The sequence below is a fragment of the Gadus chalcogrammus genome, chromosome 22 (genome assembly GCF_026213295.1).
Source record: "Gadus chalcogrammus isolate NIFS_2021 chromosome 22, NIFS_Gcha_1.0, whole genome shotgun sequence".
Taxonomy (NCBI): Eukaryota; Metazoa; Chordata; class Actinopteri; order Gadiformes; family Gadidae; genus Gadus; species Gadus chalcogrammus.
The window spans coordinates 5,819,356-5,837,266 of record NC_079433.1 but is presented as its reverse complement, the minus strand read 5'-3'; the positions used below and the strand labels follow the sequence as shown (position 1 = coordinate 5,837,266).

The 17,911-nt window shown below is 47.1% G+C and overlaps 1 protein-coding gene and 1 pseudogene across 1 annotated transcript in view; one reads left to right on the top strand and one right to left on the bottom strand.

The window, feature by feature from the left end:
- Window positions 1-171, top strand: part of jarid2b (jumonji, AT rich interactive domain 2b) — a 90,208-nt gene extending 90,037 nt beyond the window's left edge. The window contains exon 18 of the mRNA XM_056583442.1: window positions 1-171. This exon is cut by the window's left edge and continues 163 nt beyond it. Within this exon, the coding sequence (XP_056439417.1) occupies window positions 1-101 (101 nt within the window). The 3' untranslated portion in view covers window positions 102-171.
- A 5,706-nt stretch (window positions 172-5,877) lies between these two features.
- Window positions 5,878-17,341, bottom strand: LOC130376220 (dysbindin-like; annotated as a pseudogene).
- Window positions 17,342-17,911: the final 570 nt, after the last annotated feature.

Genomic DNA, 17,911 nt, shown 5'->3' with positions numbered 1-17,911 from the left:
CTCCGGCCAAGCGGGGGCCTCGCAAGCGTGCCACGGTGGAGGTGTCCCTCTCTCGCCTCAGCTCTGCCCACATGCCCAAGGCGGCGGCGGCCGTGTCCTGAGTGACCCCTGAACCCCCCCCCCCCATTCATCGCCCCTCGCCCACGCCCTGCATAAGCCCCCCCTCTTGCCTTCCGTCGTGTTTTTGTTTTTTTACCTACACTCTGTTCCCATGCCCCCCCCCCCCCCCCCCCAAGACTGCCCACCCATATTCAAAATATGATTGTGAGCTTTAGACGCAAAGATGACCCCGTGATATTCACCCTCCCCCCTTAGTATGACAAGCTTGCTTCTAAGAAAAGGAAAAAAAACGGAAACAGCGAGATGTCAGTGTTTTTTGCACTAGCGTGAAAGAAGAATTTATTTTTGTTTGACTTGTTTCTCTTCTAACTTTCTTCGAGTCGTCCATTTTTTTGTTTTCGCTCCCTAGCATTAAGTGTGAAGTTCACAAGTGGACTTGATGAGCCGGAAAATAAACTCCTCCCCCCCCCCTACCCTAAACACCAACCGACACACCCAAACATGAAGAGGGTAACCGTGGTTACCCAGCTGCCTCCCCTCCCCACTTTCACTTCCTTTTCCCTCACAACACAGGCTCCTCATCACGAATCACTTAACTGTGAACGCAAGGACAGACGATAGGGACGTTGGTTTTAACTAAAATCCCCCCCGACCCAGTTTTTAATGTAACGTTTAAGTGACACCAAGTAGTGACCCAAAGTTTGGCTCTGTCCTCGCTTCTCAGGACGAGTGGAGTCCATTTTATTTTGTTGTTTGTCTCTCGGCCTCGAAACGGCCCCCTTGTGGTTGTTGCCGATGGGAGGGGTCCGGCGAGACGAGGTGAAAACTTGAAAAAGGCGGATAACGTTTTATTTTCATTGACTTTGTTTATTGTTCTTTTGATTATGTTCTGTTGTGGGTTTTAGCTTTTTACTAGCTCATTTTTTTTCCCCCTCGCGAGAAGTCTTCTGTGTATTTTCTACTTTGTCGCCGACATTGCTTCCTCTTGGGTGTACGTGAGGACGGAGGCTTTGCCCTTCCCCTCAGCAGGGAGCCATACCTCCTGCACTCGCGAGGGGGAACTGTGCCTGAAACACTGCGAGGAGGTCCATGTTATTTGGTGCTTTTGGTTAGAATTACTGTATAACAATACAAAAAGATGAAAGATCCGGACAGGAGGGGGGGGCAGCGGCGGCGGCGGGGGGGTTGGAGTCAGCAGTTGGTCGAGTCCCTTCCCCCCTACCTCCCCCGTCCCCCCTGTCCCGTCTCAAAGGGCGGGAAAGCGAGAGAGAGAGAGAGGGAGGGCTTTTCCCGCTCCTAAATGATGTGCAATCGTGTTAACATTCCATTCTTCCAGTCGTCTCGTTTCAGCTGTACCGGTAAACATATGAATTATTATATTATATTATAATTATTTTTGGGTGTTTTTTCTTTTCTTTTTTTTGAGATCTTTTTGTTTCCTCTTGTTTTTTTTAATCTAATGTGCTATTCTGAGTAGAGCCACTAGTCAAAGAGTGTAAAATGTGAAATACAGAGTCCCACATTGTTTTTGTTTCTTTCCTCTTTACCGCTGAGACTTTTCATTGGATTCCCCCACCTCCCCGCTTGCCCGCCCCAATTTGCAAATGTATTGAGACTTAAAACGGCAACGACAACGAAAATCTCCCTTTTTGTGTACATAATCCTGTATATTTCTTTAAAAAAATACTTGAGCCTTTTTTCTTGGGTGAAGGAAGAAGGAAGGAAGGCAGGGGGAGAGGGGGGGAGAGGGGGAGAGAGAGAATACTTTCTGGTTAAGGAAGAGGAGGAGGAGGAGGTGCCGATGAAGAAAAAGCCTTACATTATCCTTTCTTCATCCATGTGAGTTGTGACTGGGTTGCTCCATTTTAAAGCGTGTATAAAAACAAAATTAAGTGCTGCTTATATCAGTAGGAAAGGAGACGAGGAGTAGCAACCCCACCCCCCCCACCCCTCCCCCACACACACACTCGCCCCCCCCCCCCCCCCCCAAACCTAGTTCTGTTTGTTTAGCTTTACTTTTTTAAAGAAAAGGGAAAAAAAAATGATATCATCACAAAAAAATGGGTTTTTACATTTTCATTACTGAAAATTCAAGGAGAATCTAGTAGCTACTCATGTTGCACTGAGCTTGCCAGTGGTGACTGTCAAGAATAAATCCTACTATCCAGTTTGTTGGTTGTCCTTCCTCCCAGAAGAATGAACTGTTTTAGGACTATTTAATGAAACGCCAAGTCGGGCGTTTTCAACATTTAAACTAAATAAAATAAGTGGTTGTCGAGTTTTTATGGCCTTACGATATATTTTATTCAAACCGGTCTTCTTTGCCCCGGACACTCTGGTGCAGTTATGTTTTTTTGAGTTGTTCTGCATTTTCTACAGTATAAAGTACTTTACTCTGGGGTCCATGGGCCACTTAATTTATTAGTACCGTGTCTCCGCCTTTCCCACACGGAAAGAGAGTCCCATGTTGGTTGTATTGACAGTTTTTTACTTTTTGCAGTTTATACCTAAAGGTTTAATAAAAACTTGCTGACAATTCACTGTCATTTCCAACCTGCGTGTCTTTTTAATGATTTAAAGAGAGGAGGGGGCTTGTAAAGTAATGCGATAGATACTTGTTCGGATGCTCAACTCAGGTTTATTAACTGCCGTGTGTCTCGCTCACATCTCTAAGGCTAACCTCCCGTATAACCCCCAGTATATGCGCAAGCACATTAACTACCGTATATGACATCTCCCCCTTTTTAAAGTGTTATGTCAATAACATCTCAGGATCTTCTTGCTTGAGAATTTTCTTTGCCGTCTGTACAGCTCTCTCTGCGTGCCCATTGCCCTGTGGATGGTGAGGGCTGGATGTGCAGTGCTTGAAGTCGAGCTGCCTCGCGCACTCCTTGAACTCTGCACTTGAAAACTGGGGTCCATTATCACTCACCACCTCATGTGGAATGCCAAACCTGGCGAAGACCGCTTTCATTCTTTGAATTACCTGTGCACTCGTTGTCGAGGGTAAGTGCAGTATCTCTAGGAACCTGGAGTAATAATCTGAGATTACCAGGTAGTTGTGGTGGTTGTGCTCACAAAGGTCCATTGCAATTCTCTTCCAGGGTCGCTCTGGAAGCGGTGTGGAGATGAGAGGTTCCTTTTGATGTGTTCTTTACAGTTCACAGCACACCTGACATGACGTCACAAGCATGCTTGTCTCCGTAGAGAGTCTGGGCCACCACACAGATGAGCACGCTCTCTCCCTACATTTGACTAGGCCCTGGTGCCCTTCGTGAATCTTCTGAAGGATCTCACCTCTCATTGACTTTGGCACGACAATCCTGCTTCCTCTGAGGACCAGGCCATTGTGTTCTGATAGCTCTGACTTCACTTGGACGTACTCTCTCGCGTCCATGGGCACATTGCTTAAGTGTTCAGGCCATCCTTTCTTTATGAGTTTCACAACCGACAGCAGTTCGGCATCGGCTGCTGTCGCCGTTCTGATTTCATCCATCTTGCTTGATGATGCAGGGATCCCCTCTACTACACTATCCACGTAGCATGCCACGTCAGAGTGTGTGTCTGTCTCTGCACACGTGCTGGCCAGTGGACTGCGTGACAGGGTGTCCGCGATGACCAGAGTTTTCCCTGGCGCATATTCTGCCACTGGATTGAATCTCATGAGCCTCATGAGAAGACGCTGACATCTTAAAGGTACATTGTCTAGATTGTGGCTGTTAATGAGAGGCACTAGCGGTTTGTGATCAGTGATGAGCTTGAACTGCTCCAGTCCATTGAGGTATCCGTCAAACTTCTCGCATGCCCACACACCGGCCGGGCATTCCTTCTCTATCTGGGCGTAGCGTGTTTCTGCCACAGTGAGCCGTCTGGAGCAATATGCCACAGGTTTCCACTGCTCCCCGTGGAGCTGATGGAGCACACCCCCAATCCATAACTACTTGCATCTGCTGACACAGCCGTGGGCTTGTTCAAGTCATAGAAAACAAGTACTGGTGCAGTTGACAACAGCTCCTTGATGTGTTCAAAAGCAGTTTGTTGTGCGTGGCTCCATGTCCATGAATTCTTGTCCCTCAAGAGCTCGTACAGCGGCTGTCCTACGGTAGAGAGTCTGGGGATGTATCTTCCAAGATAATTTACCATTCCCAGTATCCTTCTCAATTCTTGCACGTCTGCTGGTGGTGACAGCTGCCTTATAGCTTTCACTTTGTCTGGGTCAGGCCGGATCCCGGACCGGTCAATGAGATGTCCAAGGAACCGCAGCTGACTCTGCCTGATGGAGCACTTCTCACGGTTGAGCTTCAGACCAGCTGTCACAATGCGCTGCATTACCTTTCCAGGCGACCGTCGTGCTGCTCTTGTGTGGTCCCATAGACCAGAATGTCGTCCATGAAGACCTCAACACCCTCCAGCCCCTGCAGGGTCTCCATCATCTTGCTCTGAAAGATTTCTGGTGTGCTCGTGATTCCAAAAGGTAGCCGCTTGAAGTTGAATCTGCCAAATGGTGTAATAAAGGTAGTGAGCTTACAGCTGTCTGGGTGCAGCGGTATCTGGAAGAACCCACTGGCGGCATCGAGCGAAGAGAAGACAGTGGCCCCACTCAGCTTTGCTGTAATCTCATCAGTAGTAGGCAGGATATACTGTTCTCTTTTCACTGCCTCATTCAGCCTCTTGAGATCAACACATATGCGGACTTTACCTGTGCTCTTCAAGACTGGCACCATGGGTGCACACCAGTCCGTGGGCTGTGTAACCCTCTCGATGATGCCATTTCCCTCCATCCTCTTGAGCTCCTCCTTTACCTTTTGCAGCATAGGGAGAGGCACGCGTCGTGCTGTGTATACAGCATATGGCTGAGCATTGTCTTTCAGCAGTATTCTCACTGGTTCAGTCTTTAAAGTCCCATGCGTGCCATATGCCTGTGGATGTCCTCTGTTGCACACCGTTTCATTCACTCTCCTCACTAGATCCATTTTCACAGACAGCGGCCTGCTGAGTAGGTTGTTGACCGTACGTCCGTGGATGACATATGCTGTGAGGTGGTGAGTCTTTCCTTTGTAGGTCACAGTGCTCTGGAACTGTCCTATGCACTGCAGCTCGCCCCCTGGGCTGTCCAGTGGCATCTCTGCAGGCTGCAGTGCTCTTTTGGGCATGAGTGAGTGGTAGGTTTCCTCGCAGATGACGTTAACATCGGCCCCTGTGTCGATTTGGAAGTCAACTGGTGTAGAGCCCACCAGTAACTCGACGGCCCATTGCTCTGGCGACCCGTCTGCTTTACTCACACAGCCCCAAGAAAGTGTGACTGCTGCTCCGTTTGCTCTGTAACCTCACTCACTGCCTGCATGCGCCTACACACTCTACTCCAATGTCCAACTTTGTTACATGTATTGCATGTGGAATTACGAGCCGGGCAATTTTCATCTTACTCATCTTACTGTGCCACGCTTTCCCACACAATCCACATTGCCCTTTATTTCCCCCTTTTGGCTTACCGTAGTGATTGGGGTATTTGCTGCGCTCGTGAGTGACTTCTTGTATCACCCCCGTTGTCTCTCCTTGCATGCTGACTTGAGAAGCAACTTCTTCCGACTGCCTGACTGTCTCTATAGTCAGCGCTAGTGTTAAGTCCTTTGTCAGCTGCAATTTCCGTGAGACATCTTTGTCGAGTATTCCAAATACGATTCGGTCGCGGATATTCTCATCTCTGCCGAATTAGCAATGTTCTGCCAGTTCATACAAAGCCCTGATAAAGGTTTCAGCTTTTTCTCCTGGTCTTTGCACGCGCAGATGGAAACATGCACGTTCATGTATTACATTCCTTCTTGGCACAAAGTAATCATCGAACTTTCCAAGCACCCTCTCATAATCATCTCTATGTGCATTATCTTCGAAGTTAAACGAACGGAAGATGTTCTCCGACTCGCTTCCCATAGCGTATATCAGACTGCTAACCTGCACAGCACCATCTTCCTTGTCCAGCTTGGTTGCGATTCTGAATCTCACAAAACGCTGCTTCCACTCCGGCCACTCTCCTGGCCTATCGAAGGAAAAGTTTGTCGGAGGGGGGAACTTAGGCATGACTTCGTTTTCGCTTCTGACACCATGTAAAGTAATGCGATAGATACTTGTTCGGATGCTCAACTCAGGTTTATTAACTGCCGTGTGTCTCGCTCACATCTCTAAGGCTAACCTCCCGTATAACCCCCAGTATATGCGCAAGCACATTAACTACCGTATATGACAGGGCTCACAGGAGTTTATTAAGACAAACGCCATTTAAAGGGAGAGTCTGTATGGGCGGGTGAAATATTGTTACATGAACATGAATCAATAACAAGTTATGGGTTTAACCACATTTCAATTGGACAATCACACGATATCACAAACGGGGCAAAAAGAAAAGCTCACCAACCATATCAAAAATAGTAGATTTAGTAGCCTCCTGACTTGGACTGAATGTTTTTAAAACAGCTCATCAACATATCGCCAACAGTGTATTCATATGACTGCAAAGAATGATTTATTGAAACGTCTGGAATGTTAACGTTGGAACCAAAGTCGCCATCCTAATTATTTTCATAATTACTTTATTTAATCCACCATGCCTCGTTCTCCACCGGGCATCTGAGCTCAAAGTGGCATTTAGCCGCTCCGTCGACTCTGAAATTGCATTAGTTTGTGCCATCACAAAGGTCATTAAATATAAATGCTCAACCCAAACACACACCGTTAAAGCATTAAGGTTCTCCAATAGGGGATAAAAAAGACAATTTACTATGCTGTAAATATCACTTCCGCGTCGCACAATATAAATCGGACCGATGAGCGCACAGAGACGGGGCCACCGGTTCAATTCCCCTGCCCAGCGCTGTATTTTCCCGCAATCCGTCCCGGGGGGGATGAAGAGTTTATTACCATCAAGAAAGCGATTCAGCGTAAAGAAGTCCAGAGATATGGCGGAGAATGGAGGATGCTGCAGTCACACGCACAAATCAACATTTCTCCGCAAAAGAGAAGTTTGAGACGGTAATGGCCAACACCACAGGCATGTAAATTAATTATGGTTCCGGGCGGTTCCGTTGCTGTGGACTGGATCAAGTCCTGAGAGAGATGGTGTTTGTATGGGATTGTTATAAATGTAGGTCGCCGAAGCAATTGTAGTTTATTTCTTAATTGTAATCATATAATGTGTTATTATCAATTCAAGAATACGTTAATAATTTGTATGCTTTTTATTTATCTATTCAGCTTTTATTAGACTGTTTATTATGATGGCTAGTTGAACTCTTAACAGGTGCTTTCTTCAGTTAAAGCTTGAAAGAGCATGTATCATCTAAAGACTTCAACCCCAAATAAATAAACATGTCTCAAACAAGTTCATACCACGATATTCTCAAATATTTATGTATTTTCCAGTTCCTTTATTTGGTTGTAAACATCAGGATAAAACACCATTGGATATTGTAAACGGATCCATCTTTTTCTGCTTCTCGCAAAACTATTTTGATGCGTCGGTTCAATGCAAGTGTGTCATTTTTATGTTACGATACAGAGACGTCATTGACTCCCTGTCAGAAGGTACCGGCTTCGATTTCCAATGTCCGTAGTCTAACCTGTAAGCACCCTTAAGAGCAAGACGCTCAACATCCTGCCAGCTCCTAAATATTCAGTCTCTTTGGATTAAACCGCTAAATAATCAATATAATTAAAATCAAGTTGGGTTATTGGCCCCTGAATTAACATGAAATCATGAGAACAACCCCAAGTGGAGAAATAGCTTAAAAAACAGTCCAATATGCAAAGAAAAGTCACGTCCGTCAGTGTGTGTGTGTGTGTGTGTGTGTGTGTGTGTGTGTGTGTGTGTGTGTGTGTGTGTGTGTGTGTGTGTGTGTGTGTGTGTGTGTGTGTGTGTGTGTGTGTGTGTGTGTGTGTGTGTGTGTGTGTGTGTGTGTGTGTCACTCTCTCTACTCCACCCAAAAGAGTCTTGAGCTCCACCTTCCTCTTCAGTTCTTCCCAAGAGGAGCCCCCACCGGCTTCTTACTGGCTCTCCCCTGCCCCCCCGCCTCCTTGGGCCTCCTCCTACTACTACTACTACTGCCACTGCTCCTCCCGCTGTGTCCTCCACCTTCCCCCTGCTCCTCCACCTCTCCGTCGTCCTCCTCCTCTCCTCCATCGGTGTCCTGGCTGTCGGTGCAGGTTGGGGAGAGGGAGGAGAGCTTGTGACGTAGCTCCGCCTGGGTTGGCACCTTCAGGCTGATCTCTGTGGTGTAGGGCTCCATTTCTGGGCCTGGGGACGGACAGACGGACAGACAGACAGGCGAGAGACAGCCGTACAGGTTAGGTTTGAGTTAGACGCTTTTATCCAAAGCATTATGTTTGCATTATATTCTTGCATATCCTTGTACATGTGTCAGAAGAAAGGGAAAAAACAATAAATCACTTTCGGTACAGTAAGGATATTCATAGAAACAGGTGCCAAGCACTTACAATTGCTATATTAACCCATCCCCTGAATACAACAAAGATAGCTAGGATGAGATGCTACACAATGCTAAGTACTATTTTCAAGTGGCAGTTAAATGATCATCATTTCAGTCCAAAGGACCAGGTGTTGGTGGAGGTGTTGGTGTCTCACATGTGTTCTCATGTTACGTTTCATCCTATATCCGCACCATGACACTGAATAGTACATGAGGGACCGTGTTAGGGGGAGGTGTTATTTGACTGAGTGTGATCCTGCCTTCCCTAATCTGATGCCCACAGTGCCATGGAAACCCCCGCCTGGTCTACGATCAGGTGGTAAGGAACATGAGTAGGGAATAATCAATGGAAACCTTTGGAAAAAATCAATGGAAAAATAAGTCTACCAAACAGCTGTGTCTTTCCACCCAGTGTAAACTAGTCCTAGGGGATGAGTTATAACCTGTGTGTGTGTGTGTGTGTGTGTGTGTGTGTGTGTGTGTGTGTGTGTGTGTGTGTGTGTGTGTGTGTGTGTGTGTGTGTGTGTGTGTGTGTGTGTGTGTGTGTGTGTGTGTGTGTGTGTGTGTGTGTGTCGGCAGAAAGCTATACAGTCTTCCCAAACAGTGTTAACCAGTCCTAGGGGAGGAGTTATAACCTCTGTATCCCTACCTGTGACGGGGGAGGAGTTATAACCTCTTTATCTCTACCTGTGACGGGGGAGGAGTTATAACCTCTGTATCCCTACCTGTGACGGGGGAGGAGTTATAACCTCTGTGTATCCCTACCTGTGACGGGGGAGGAGTTATAACCTCTGTGTATCCCTACCTGTGACGGGGGAGGAGTTATAACCTCTGTATCCCTACCTGTGACAGGGGAGGCGGCGCTGTTGTCGTCCCCGCCGGTGTGCAGGAACACGTCCATGGCCTCGTGGTCAGACATGTCCATGAGGTCCATCTGCTCCAGCATGTCCACGTTCACCTCCATGGACGACATGCTGCCTATCGGCGCTGCACACGGACAGGAGACATGTTGGTTTGACCTCCTCGGGACTACCACTCCCAGGGTGCAACAGGGATGCAAGAGTCTGCAATCATTCGTCAGGTGGGATGTGAAAGCTTAATGGAGGTTTGATGGTGTTTTTTTAGATGGCTTAAGCGCTTTATTCCTCTTTTTTCGGCAGTGCTTGTGGAGACCAAGACGGCGCAGCACACTATGAGGCTGAATCACATGACCGGGGTGGTTATGAAGTGGCTCAACATCTACGTCACATGGGGGATGCAGCGGGTGGGGTCATGCCTGTTTTACACTGCAGGTGGGGCTCATCGGCAACCCACCCAGAGCACACGGTTAAAGGGCTGAGTGTTATGAGCCATTACAAGCCGTTTGAAAATCTGCCTTTTCCCTCTGTGTAGTGACATCACACGTGGGCGTGTCCACCTAGATGTCCGCTGGATAGATCATTCTACCAGCCTACCCAGTGGAGTGAAGCAAACGTTGCTCATCTATCCGTCATAAATCTAGGTGGACACTCCCACTTGTGATGTCACCCAAAACCCAGGACAAAAGGCAGATGTTCCAACGGCTTGTAATGGCCCATCCTACTCCCAGCTGGTGGCATCACATCACCCCCTTTTATAGCGTGGTCTGAGATGTGTGGGTGCTGCAGGATTGAAGAGGTCCGATCCCAAACACCGGACACCCGGCCTGCAGCATGACACGGGATACCAGTAGAGTCTGAGGAGGGACCTCTCCAGATGCGTGTTCAACCCAGCGTTTGAGTAAAGACCTCTGAAGGATAAGTGCCGCCTCCGAGGTTTCTGGTTCCATTGGTCAAATGAAAAGTGGCAAAAACATTTTTTTCCGAATAATCGTACATAACAAACTCGGAAGTTGGCGAAGCAGTAAAAGCTGCTCACGTTTTGAGCTACACACTTTCTCCATCTAGCTAAGCTTCCACTAGGGTTTTGGATTGTCTGTGCCATTAAAGTAGTCGACGATTATAAATGCAACTTTAACGGCACCGACAATCCAAAACCCAAGTGGAATCTAGATTGAAAGAGTGTGTGCTTCAAAACGTGAGCTTTTACTTCTTCGCCACCTACAGAGTTTGTTATGTACGATCATTCATAAACCCCATGTTGTTTCCCATAGACATTTGACCGATGGAACCTGGAGCCTCAGAGGCGGGACTTATTCTTCAGAGGTCTATTGGGGTGGCATTGGAAACATCTGTTCAGAGTGTGGTGTTATGGTGCCGTGGTCAGACTAGAGACACACAGTGCTGGACTGAGCACTGTGGACGGGCCAGGCTCACACACCCAAGGTTACAATGACAACGTGGCGCATGCATCACATGCAGCCGGTCAAGTGATGTGCTGGGGGGAGAGGGATTGTGGGCAGCAAGGAGGGAGGTGATTGGTGGGCAGGTGGCAGGGACAGGCGATGCCATTGGCTACTTTACCTCAGGGAAACGAGGAGGACATAGTAGAGTAGGGCAGCACGGGAGAGAGAGAGAGAACCATAAGGAGAGAGAGAGAGAGAGAGAGAGAGAGAGAACCATAAGGAGAGAGAGAGAGAGAGGAACCATAAGGAGAGGGAGAGAGAGGGAGAGAGAGAGAGAAGAACCATAAGGAGAGAGAGAGAAGAACCATAAGGAGAGAGAGATATACGGAGAGAGAGAGTAAGAGAGAGAGAGAGAGAGAGGAACCATAAGGAGAGAGAGAGATATACGGAGAGAGAGAGAGAGAGAGAGAGAGAGAGAGAGAGAGAGAGAGAGAGAGAGAGAGAGAGAGAGAGAGAGAGAGAGAGAGAGAGAGAGAGAGAGAGAGAAACCATAAGGAGAGAGAGAGAGAGAGAGAGAGAGGAGAGAGAGAGAGAGAGAGAGAGAGAGAGAGAGAGAGAGAAACCATAAGGAGAGAGAGAGAGAGAGAAACCATAAGGAGAGAGAGAGAAGAACCATAAGGAGAGAGAGAGAGAGAGAGAGAGGGGGAGAGAGAGAGAGATGGAGAGGAAAGAAGGAAGGACCATTATTTGCTATCTTGATTGACTGTGTGTGTGTGTGTGTGTGTGTGTGTGTGTGAGGGTCGGCAGAAGGCTGTACAGTTTTATGACAGTATTATTGCTCTTCAAAAGTTGTCTCTTATTGTTTGCTTGGTATCAACAGAGTTCATCTCTCTGGGACTCTCTCACGGTCATCATCGGGTTTTTGTTCCTTTTTCTCATTCAACACATCCTCCCAGCAGCCTTGTACTCGGTCCCTTCCTCCCCTGAATAGCAACCAGAAGCTACTCCGTAGCTTTATCGACACAATAAATCATGACATCACACATTATTAGCATGGCTTAGAAGACTTAGGTTATTAGTCTGACTTTGAATGCATAAACAAGCCGGGAGACAAATGTTGCAGATAAAAATGATGGAAGTCTTTTTTTTACACGTTCCGTCCTACGGTTTATCCTATTTTATTTGTCCTCTAAGAAGATTCATTAAAACCGCACCCATATCTCTCTAACACTCTTCCTCTCTCCCATTCTGCCTTCATGTCACGCTTCCTCACTCCCTCTCTCTCTCGCTTCCCTTTTCTGTCCCGTCAATCGATCCCCTATTTTATCTTTAAGTCTCTCTCTCTCTCCCTCTCTCTCCCTCTCTCTCTCTCTCTCTCTCTCCCTCTCTCTCTCTCTCTCCCTCTCTCCCTCTCCCTCTCTCCCTCTCCCCCTCTCCCTCTCTCTCTCTCTCTCCCTCTCTCCATCCTCCCCTCTCAGGCTTATAGGCTGAGGAGGAGGAGGGATGGAGAGATGCTGGAGAGAATCCTCTCCTCCACCTCCTCTCTCCCTCCACGCTCTCTCTCTCTGTCTCTCTCTCTCTCTCTCTCTCTCTCTCCCTGTCTCTGTCTCTGTCTCTCTCTCTCTCTCTCTCTCTCTCTCTCTCTCTGTCTCTGTCTCTCTCTCTCTCTCTCTCTCTCCAGGAGGGATGAAGAGATGCTGGAGAACCCCTCTCCCCCCCCCACTCCGCCCCCCCACTCCGCCCCCCCCCCCACTCCGCCCCGCCGGGGGCATTCCGTTGGCAGCGCCGCTAATGCGCCGTGCACACCCCCACACTGCTCTGTGCACGCTCCTCCCATTACCCCAGCTGGGAGATTAGGGCTCTTCAAAGTAATGGTCGCTGCGTGCACGTTTTTTAAAAGCGTGACAGGAACCCATCGACGGCGAGAGGGAACGCCCTGGAAGGTTCTGGTCTAGGAGGAGGAGGAGGAGGAGGAGGAAGAGGGCTCATGGGGGTCCTCCGATTGAGGTGCTGTTAGGGTTCCCTCGCCCTTTCCAAGCCCCTCCCCCCCCCTGCCCCCCAAGCCTTACATAACCACACACCTACTGCCTCACCTCTCCCTCCCCCCAACACACCTCCCCCACCCGCCAGTAGGCTGCCCCTCCCCCCCCTCGCCCCCCCCTCGCCCCCCCCTCACCTCTCCTCTCGGCGATCTGCAGGTACCCGTGGAGAGGTACTGCTCCATGTCGTGGTGGAAGTTGTCCTCCAGGTTGTACCTCTTCAGCTTCACCTGGCCCCCCACGCCGGGCGGCTCCGCAGGGGGCCCCCGCTGGCCCTGCGCCCCCCCGTCCAGCTCCACTGGGGCACAGGAACACACGGGGGAACAAGAGACAGACATTAGATCTGCTGCCGTCTAATGTTCTTGTCGTCGCCGTCGTGGTTACGAAAGTAGATCGTGGCAGAGGGCGGTTCAGTTGAGATCCTGTCCTGTCGTGTGTGTGTGTGTGTGTGTGTGTGTGTGTGTGTGTGTGTGTGTGTGTGTGTGTGTGTGTGTGTGTGTGTGTGTGTGTGTGTGTGTGTGTGTGTAAGAATATGTGTACATCCCACCCTAAGGCCATCGTGAATCCTTACTGAACTGGAATGATGCATGGTTCATTGTATAACCCCCAACACACACATGCACAAATCCTCTCAAATGAACACACACACACACACACGCATGCACACAGCCTCTCAAATGAACACACACATACACACACAAGCCCCCATTATGTCAGGGATACAATAACCAGTCAACGGTAGATAACATACACGCACAAGCCTTTCAAATTCACTCACACAAACACACACACAGAAACCTCTTAAATTCACACAAGAATACACACACAAGGATCAGCCCCCACTACATAAGCCCCAGTTATGAAACCTTTCCTAGTCTCAGGCTGCTTGTTCCCTCTCAGAACGGACTGAGCGGAGGCCTGTTATAGCCCAGAGGCCTTGGAGTCGAACTTGGCCTTTCTACAAGATGTGCCTTCTTTGGTGTATCGTCTCTACATCACGTGGAATGTAGCAGGACATCCCCTCATTCAAATGTACAGCACGTAATGGGTTTGGTTCGAAGGTAAGAGAAGACATGACTTTAGTCATCCCAAGGGAAATTTTTGCTGACGTTATATAGTAACCATTTAGACGTTTTAGTGATGTGTAAACAATTCAGGGTTAAATTCAAAGCCCGATCTTAAAATCGCTCATTCTTTAGAGAGCCCTTCCATCTCTTGATGCTAACTAGGTAGCATCACATCTGCTTCTATTGCAACTGCCGCTGCATTGCGATTGTTGTTTTATCTAATTTTCATGGCGTGTTCAGCATAGCATGCACGGTCATTGGTTCAAATACACATGAGGTGGGTTTTGGTTTTTAAAACCAGGGAACAGGGAACACATCAGAGAGAGGTTACTTTACCAGAACAGCTCCTAACTATAATTCTCATAGGATTCACTGTAGCCAACCAAACTATTTCACCAAACTGGAAAGGAAGCACAACAATAAACTAATGGCTAAATCTATTCACTGAAACAGAAAAACTATACAATCACAAGATGTGCCTTCTTTTATGAAGGTATTATTGTAGCAAAAGTCTTTAGCACCTGTAACTGCAGAATTTGTATGCGTACACTAAAGTCACAGTCAATTTGAAGTCGTATATATTTATTTTGCATGTGTACTCTAAAGTCACAAATGTGTAACAGTACATTTGTAGTCGTAAATATTTTTTATACCATTTGTCATGATATGTATAAATGCAGATCATGTGTAAGCCACTGGTGGCGCTAGAGTTGAATAAACTACCACAAGATGGTTGCAACAGCAGGCTGAGTGGTGTGTCTGTTTACTTTAGATAAGCAACGTAACATGGTGTCAGAAGTAAAAGGAAAAACACTAACGAGGATTTGCAAGGTATTGCAAACATGGAAGGACTTAAGCCGCCCGCTGGACTTGATCTACTGCACGGTAACCTGTCAGAAAACTGGAGGAGATTTCGGCAGAGTTTTGAGCTTTATTTAACAGCTGCTGGGGGCGCGAGCAAGTCAGCTAAGGTACAGTCCTCACTATTTCTTCATATAGCCGGCGAAGAGGCGGTGGAAGTGTACAATACCTTCACATTTGACGAGGAGGATGATAGGCTTAAACTGGCGATAATTCTGGAAAAATTTGAAGAATACTGCAACCCCAGAAAGAATATAACCTATGAAAGGTACAAATTTTTCACGTGTGTGCAAGGGGACATGTCATTTAACCAATACCTTACGGAGTTAAAACTAAAGGCAAAGTCATGTGAATTCGCACAGTTAAGAGAGTCCCTTATCAGAGATCGAGTTGTCTGTGGAATCACGTCTGATACGTTGAGAGAGCGATTGTTACGTGAAGTTGACATTTCTCTTGAAAAGGCAGCACAGCTGTGCCTCGCGGCAGAAACAACAAAAGTACAAATAAAACAAATGCATGAAGAGGATCACAATGCGCAATCCTTTGCAAGTGAAAGCAAGGACATAGATGCAGTGAGGCACAAGCAGACACGCGATAAAGAATACCGAAATAAAACCCAAGTAAGCATGCAAGACAAGGGTTGCACGTTTTATTGCACAAGATGTGGAACTGAGCATGTATCACGAAAATGCCCGGCTTTTGGCAAACAATGTAAGAACTGTGAGAAAATGAACCACTTTGCCAAGGTGTGTAGGTCGATGAAGACAGTGTACTCAGTAGATGATGACGACACAGATCAACAAGCAAGTCTGTTCCTTGGTGTTGTGAATGCAAAGACACAGAGACAGACAGATGAATGGACTGTTGAATTAAAATTGGATCACAAACAAGTCAAATTCAAACTTGATACTGGTGCACAGGCCAATGTAATTCCTTTCAGTCTCTTGCAAAGAATAGGGAAAAAGAACATACTACGACCAACAAATGTGAAACTTTCAACGTACACTGGAGACAAAATACCAGTGAAGGGAAAGTGCAAATGGAGCGTGAAATACAAAAAGAAAGCATTTAATCTGGAATTCATTGTTGTAAAATCAGATGCCAAACCAATACTTGGGATTCAGGCATGTGAAGAAATGGGGCTCATCAAGAGAGTTATGGCACTAAATAAAAGTGACAAAATGGATATCTTCAAGGAGTATGCTGATGTGTTTGAGGGACTAGGCTGCCTAGAGGGAGAACACACTATTCAAATTGATGAAGGCGTGACACCAAAAGTGCACCCACCTAGGAAAATTCCTGTCACTTTGAGAGAAAAACTAAAAACAGAATTGAACAGAATGGAAAAAATGAAAGTGATTGTAAAAATCGAAGAGCCAACTCAGTGGGTCAACCCTATTGTTATCGTTGAAAAGCCTAATGGAAAACTAAGAATTTGCTTAGATCCACGTGATCTTAACACAGCAGTAATGAGGGAACACTACCAGCTACCAACAGTTGAGGAAATAACCTGCAGACTCTCAGAAGCCAAATACTTCACAGTGCTGGACGCAAGCTCAGGGTTTTGGCAACTCAAACTAGACGAAGCCAGCACTCGCCTCTGTACATTCAACACTCCCTTTGGTCGTTATAGATTCCTCAGACTTCCATTTGGAATTAATTCGGCTCCTGAGGTGTTCCACAGGACAGTGAGACAGCTGTTTGAAGGAATTGAAGGTGTTGAAACATACATAGATGACCTCTTGGTTTGGGGTGAGACAAAAGAGCTGCATGACTGCAGATTGAGACAAGTGCTGGAGATAGCAAGAGCCAAGAATTTCAAGCTGAATAAAGGAAAATGCAAGGTGGGCCTAGAGGAAATCAAATACCTGGGTCATATCTTCACAAAAGACGGTTTGAAACCTGATCAGACCAAGATTGAGGCTATTCTGAAAATGCCAACTCCAGAATGCAAGAAAGATGTGGAACGATTTCTGGGCGTAGTCACATATCTCGCAAAGTTCATTCCAAACATGTCCAAGCATACTGAGCCATTGCGGGGATTGACCAGAGACGATGTTGAATGGCAGTGGAAAGCTGAACAGCAGCAGGCATTCAAGCACAATGAAAACGATGCTCACTGAAGCTCCTGTGCTCAGATACTATGATGTCAAGCTCCCCGTAACGCTGTCAGTGGATGCATCAAAAAGTGGACTTGGAGCCGTTTTACTTCAAGAGCTCAAGCCAGTAGCTTATGCATCGCGCGCACTGACAGAGACTGAGCAGCGCTACGCGCAAATAGAAAAGGAGATGTTAGCAATTGTGTTCGGAGCAGAGCGTTTTCATCAGTACATTTACGGAAGAGAAGTGGATGTGCAGTCGGATCACCCAAACCACTTGAAGTGATTAATGAAAAAACCCATGAGCAGTGCTCCACTAGAATACAGAGACTTTAATGAGACTGCAGAAATACCAGGTGAATGTACAGTACAAGCCAGGAAAGGAGATGTACATTGCAGATGCATTATCCAGAGCTTACTTACCAGTGACCAGCTCTCCAGATAAAGAAAGCATTGAAGCGCAGGTGCACATGGTGATCTCCAATTTACCCGTGTCAAAAGAGAAATTGGAGGAATTCAGAAAGGAAACAACAAATGATGTGACACTGACTAAACTCGTTGAAACTGTCTTAATGGTGCCAGAAACCAGGAGCCAAGCTGCCCAAGGAATACGAGCGTATTGGAACTTCAGAGAAGAGATCTCAGTTGTGAATGGAGTTCTGTACAAGGGAGAAAGACTCATCGTTCCGGCACAATGAGAGGAGAGAATGGTAAAGCGCATCCTGAAAGTCCTTGGGCATTGAAAGCTGCAGGCGGAGAGCAAGAGAGTCCTTTTTTGCCTGGAATGTCGGAAAAAATCGCAGAGATGGTGAACAGGTGTGACGTGTGCAGGACATATCAGAATGTCAAACTAAAGAGCCACTACAACCACACAGTGTTCCAGAAAGGACCCTGGCAGAAGATAGGTGTTGACCTATTCACCTTTAGCCAGCAGGAGTATTTACTACTGGTGGATACTATTTCTAGTTCATAGAGGTGGAGTGGTTGAAGTCAGACACAAGAAGTGCAACAATCATCACACATCTGAAGTCACAGTTCGCCA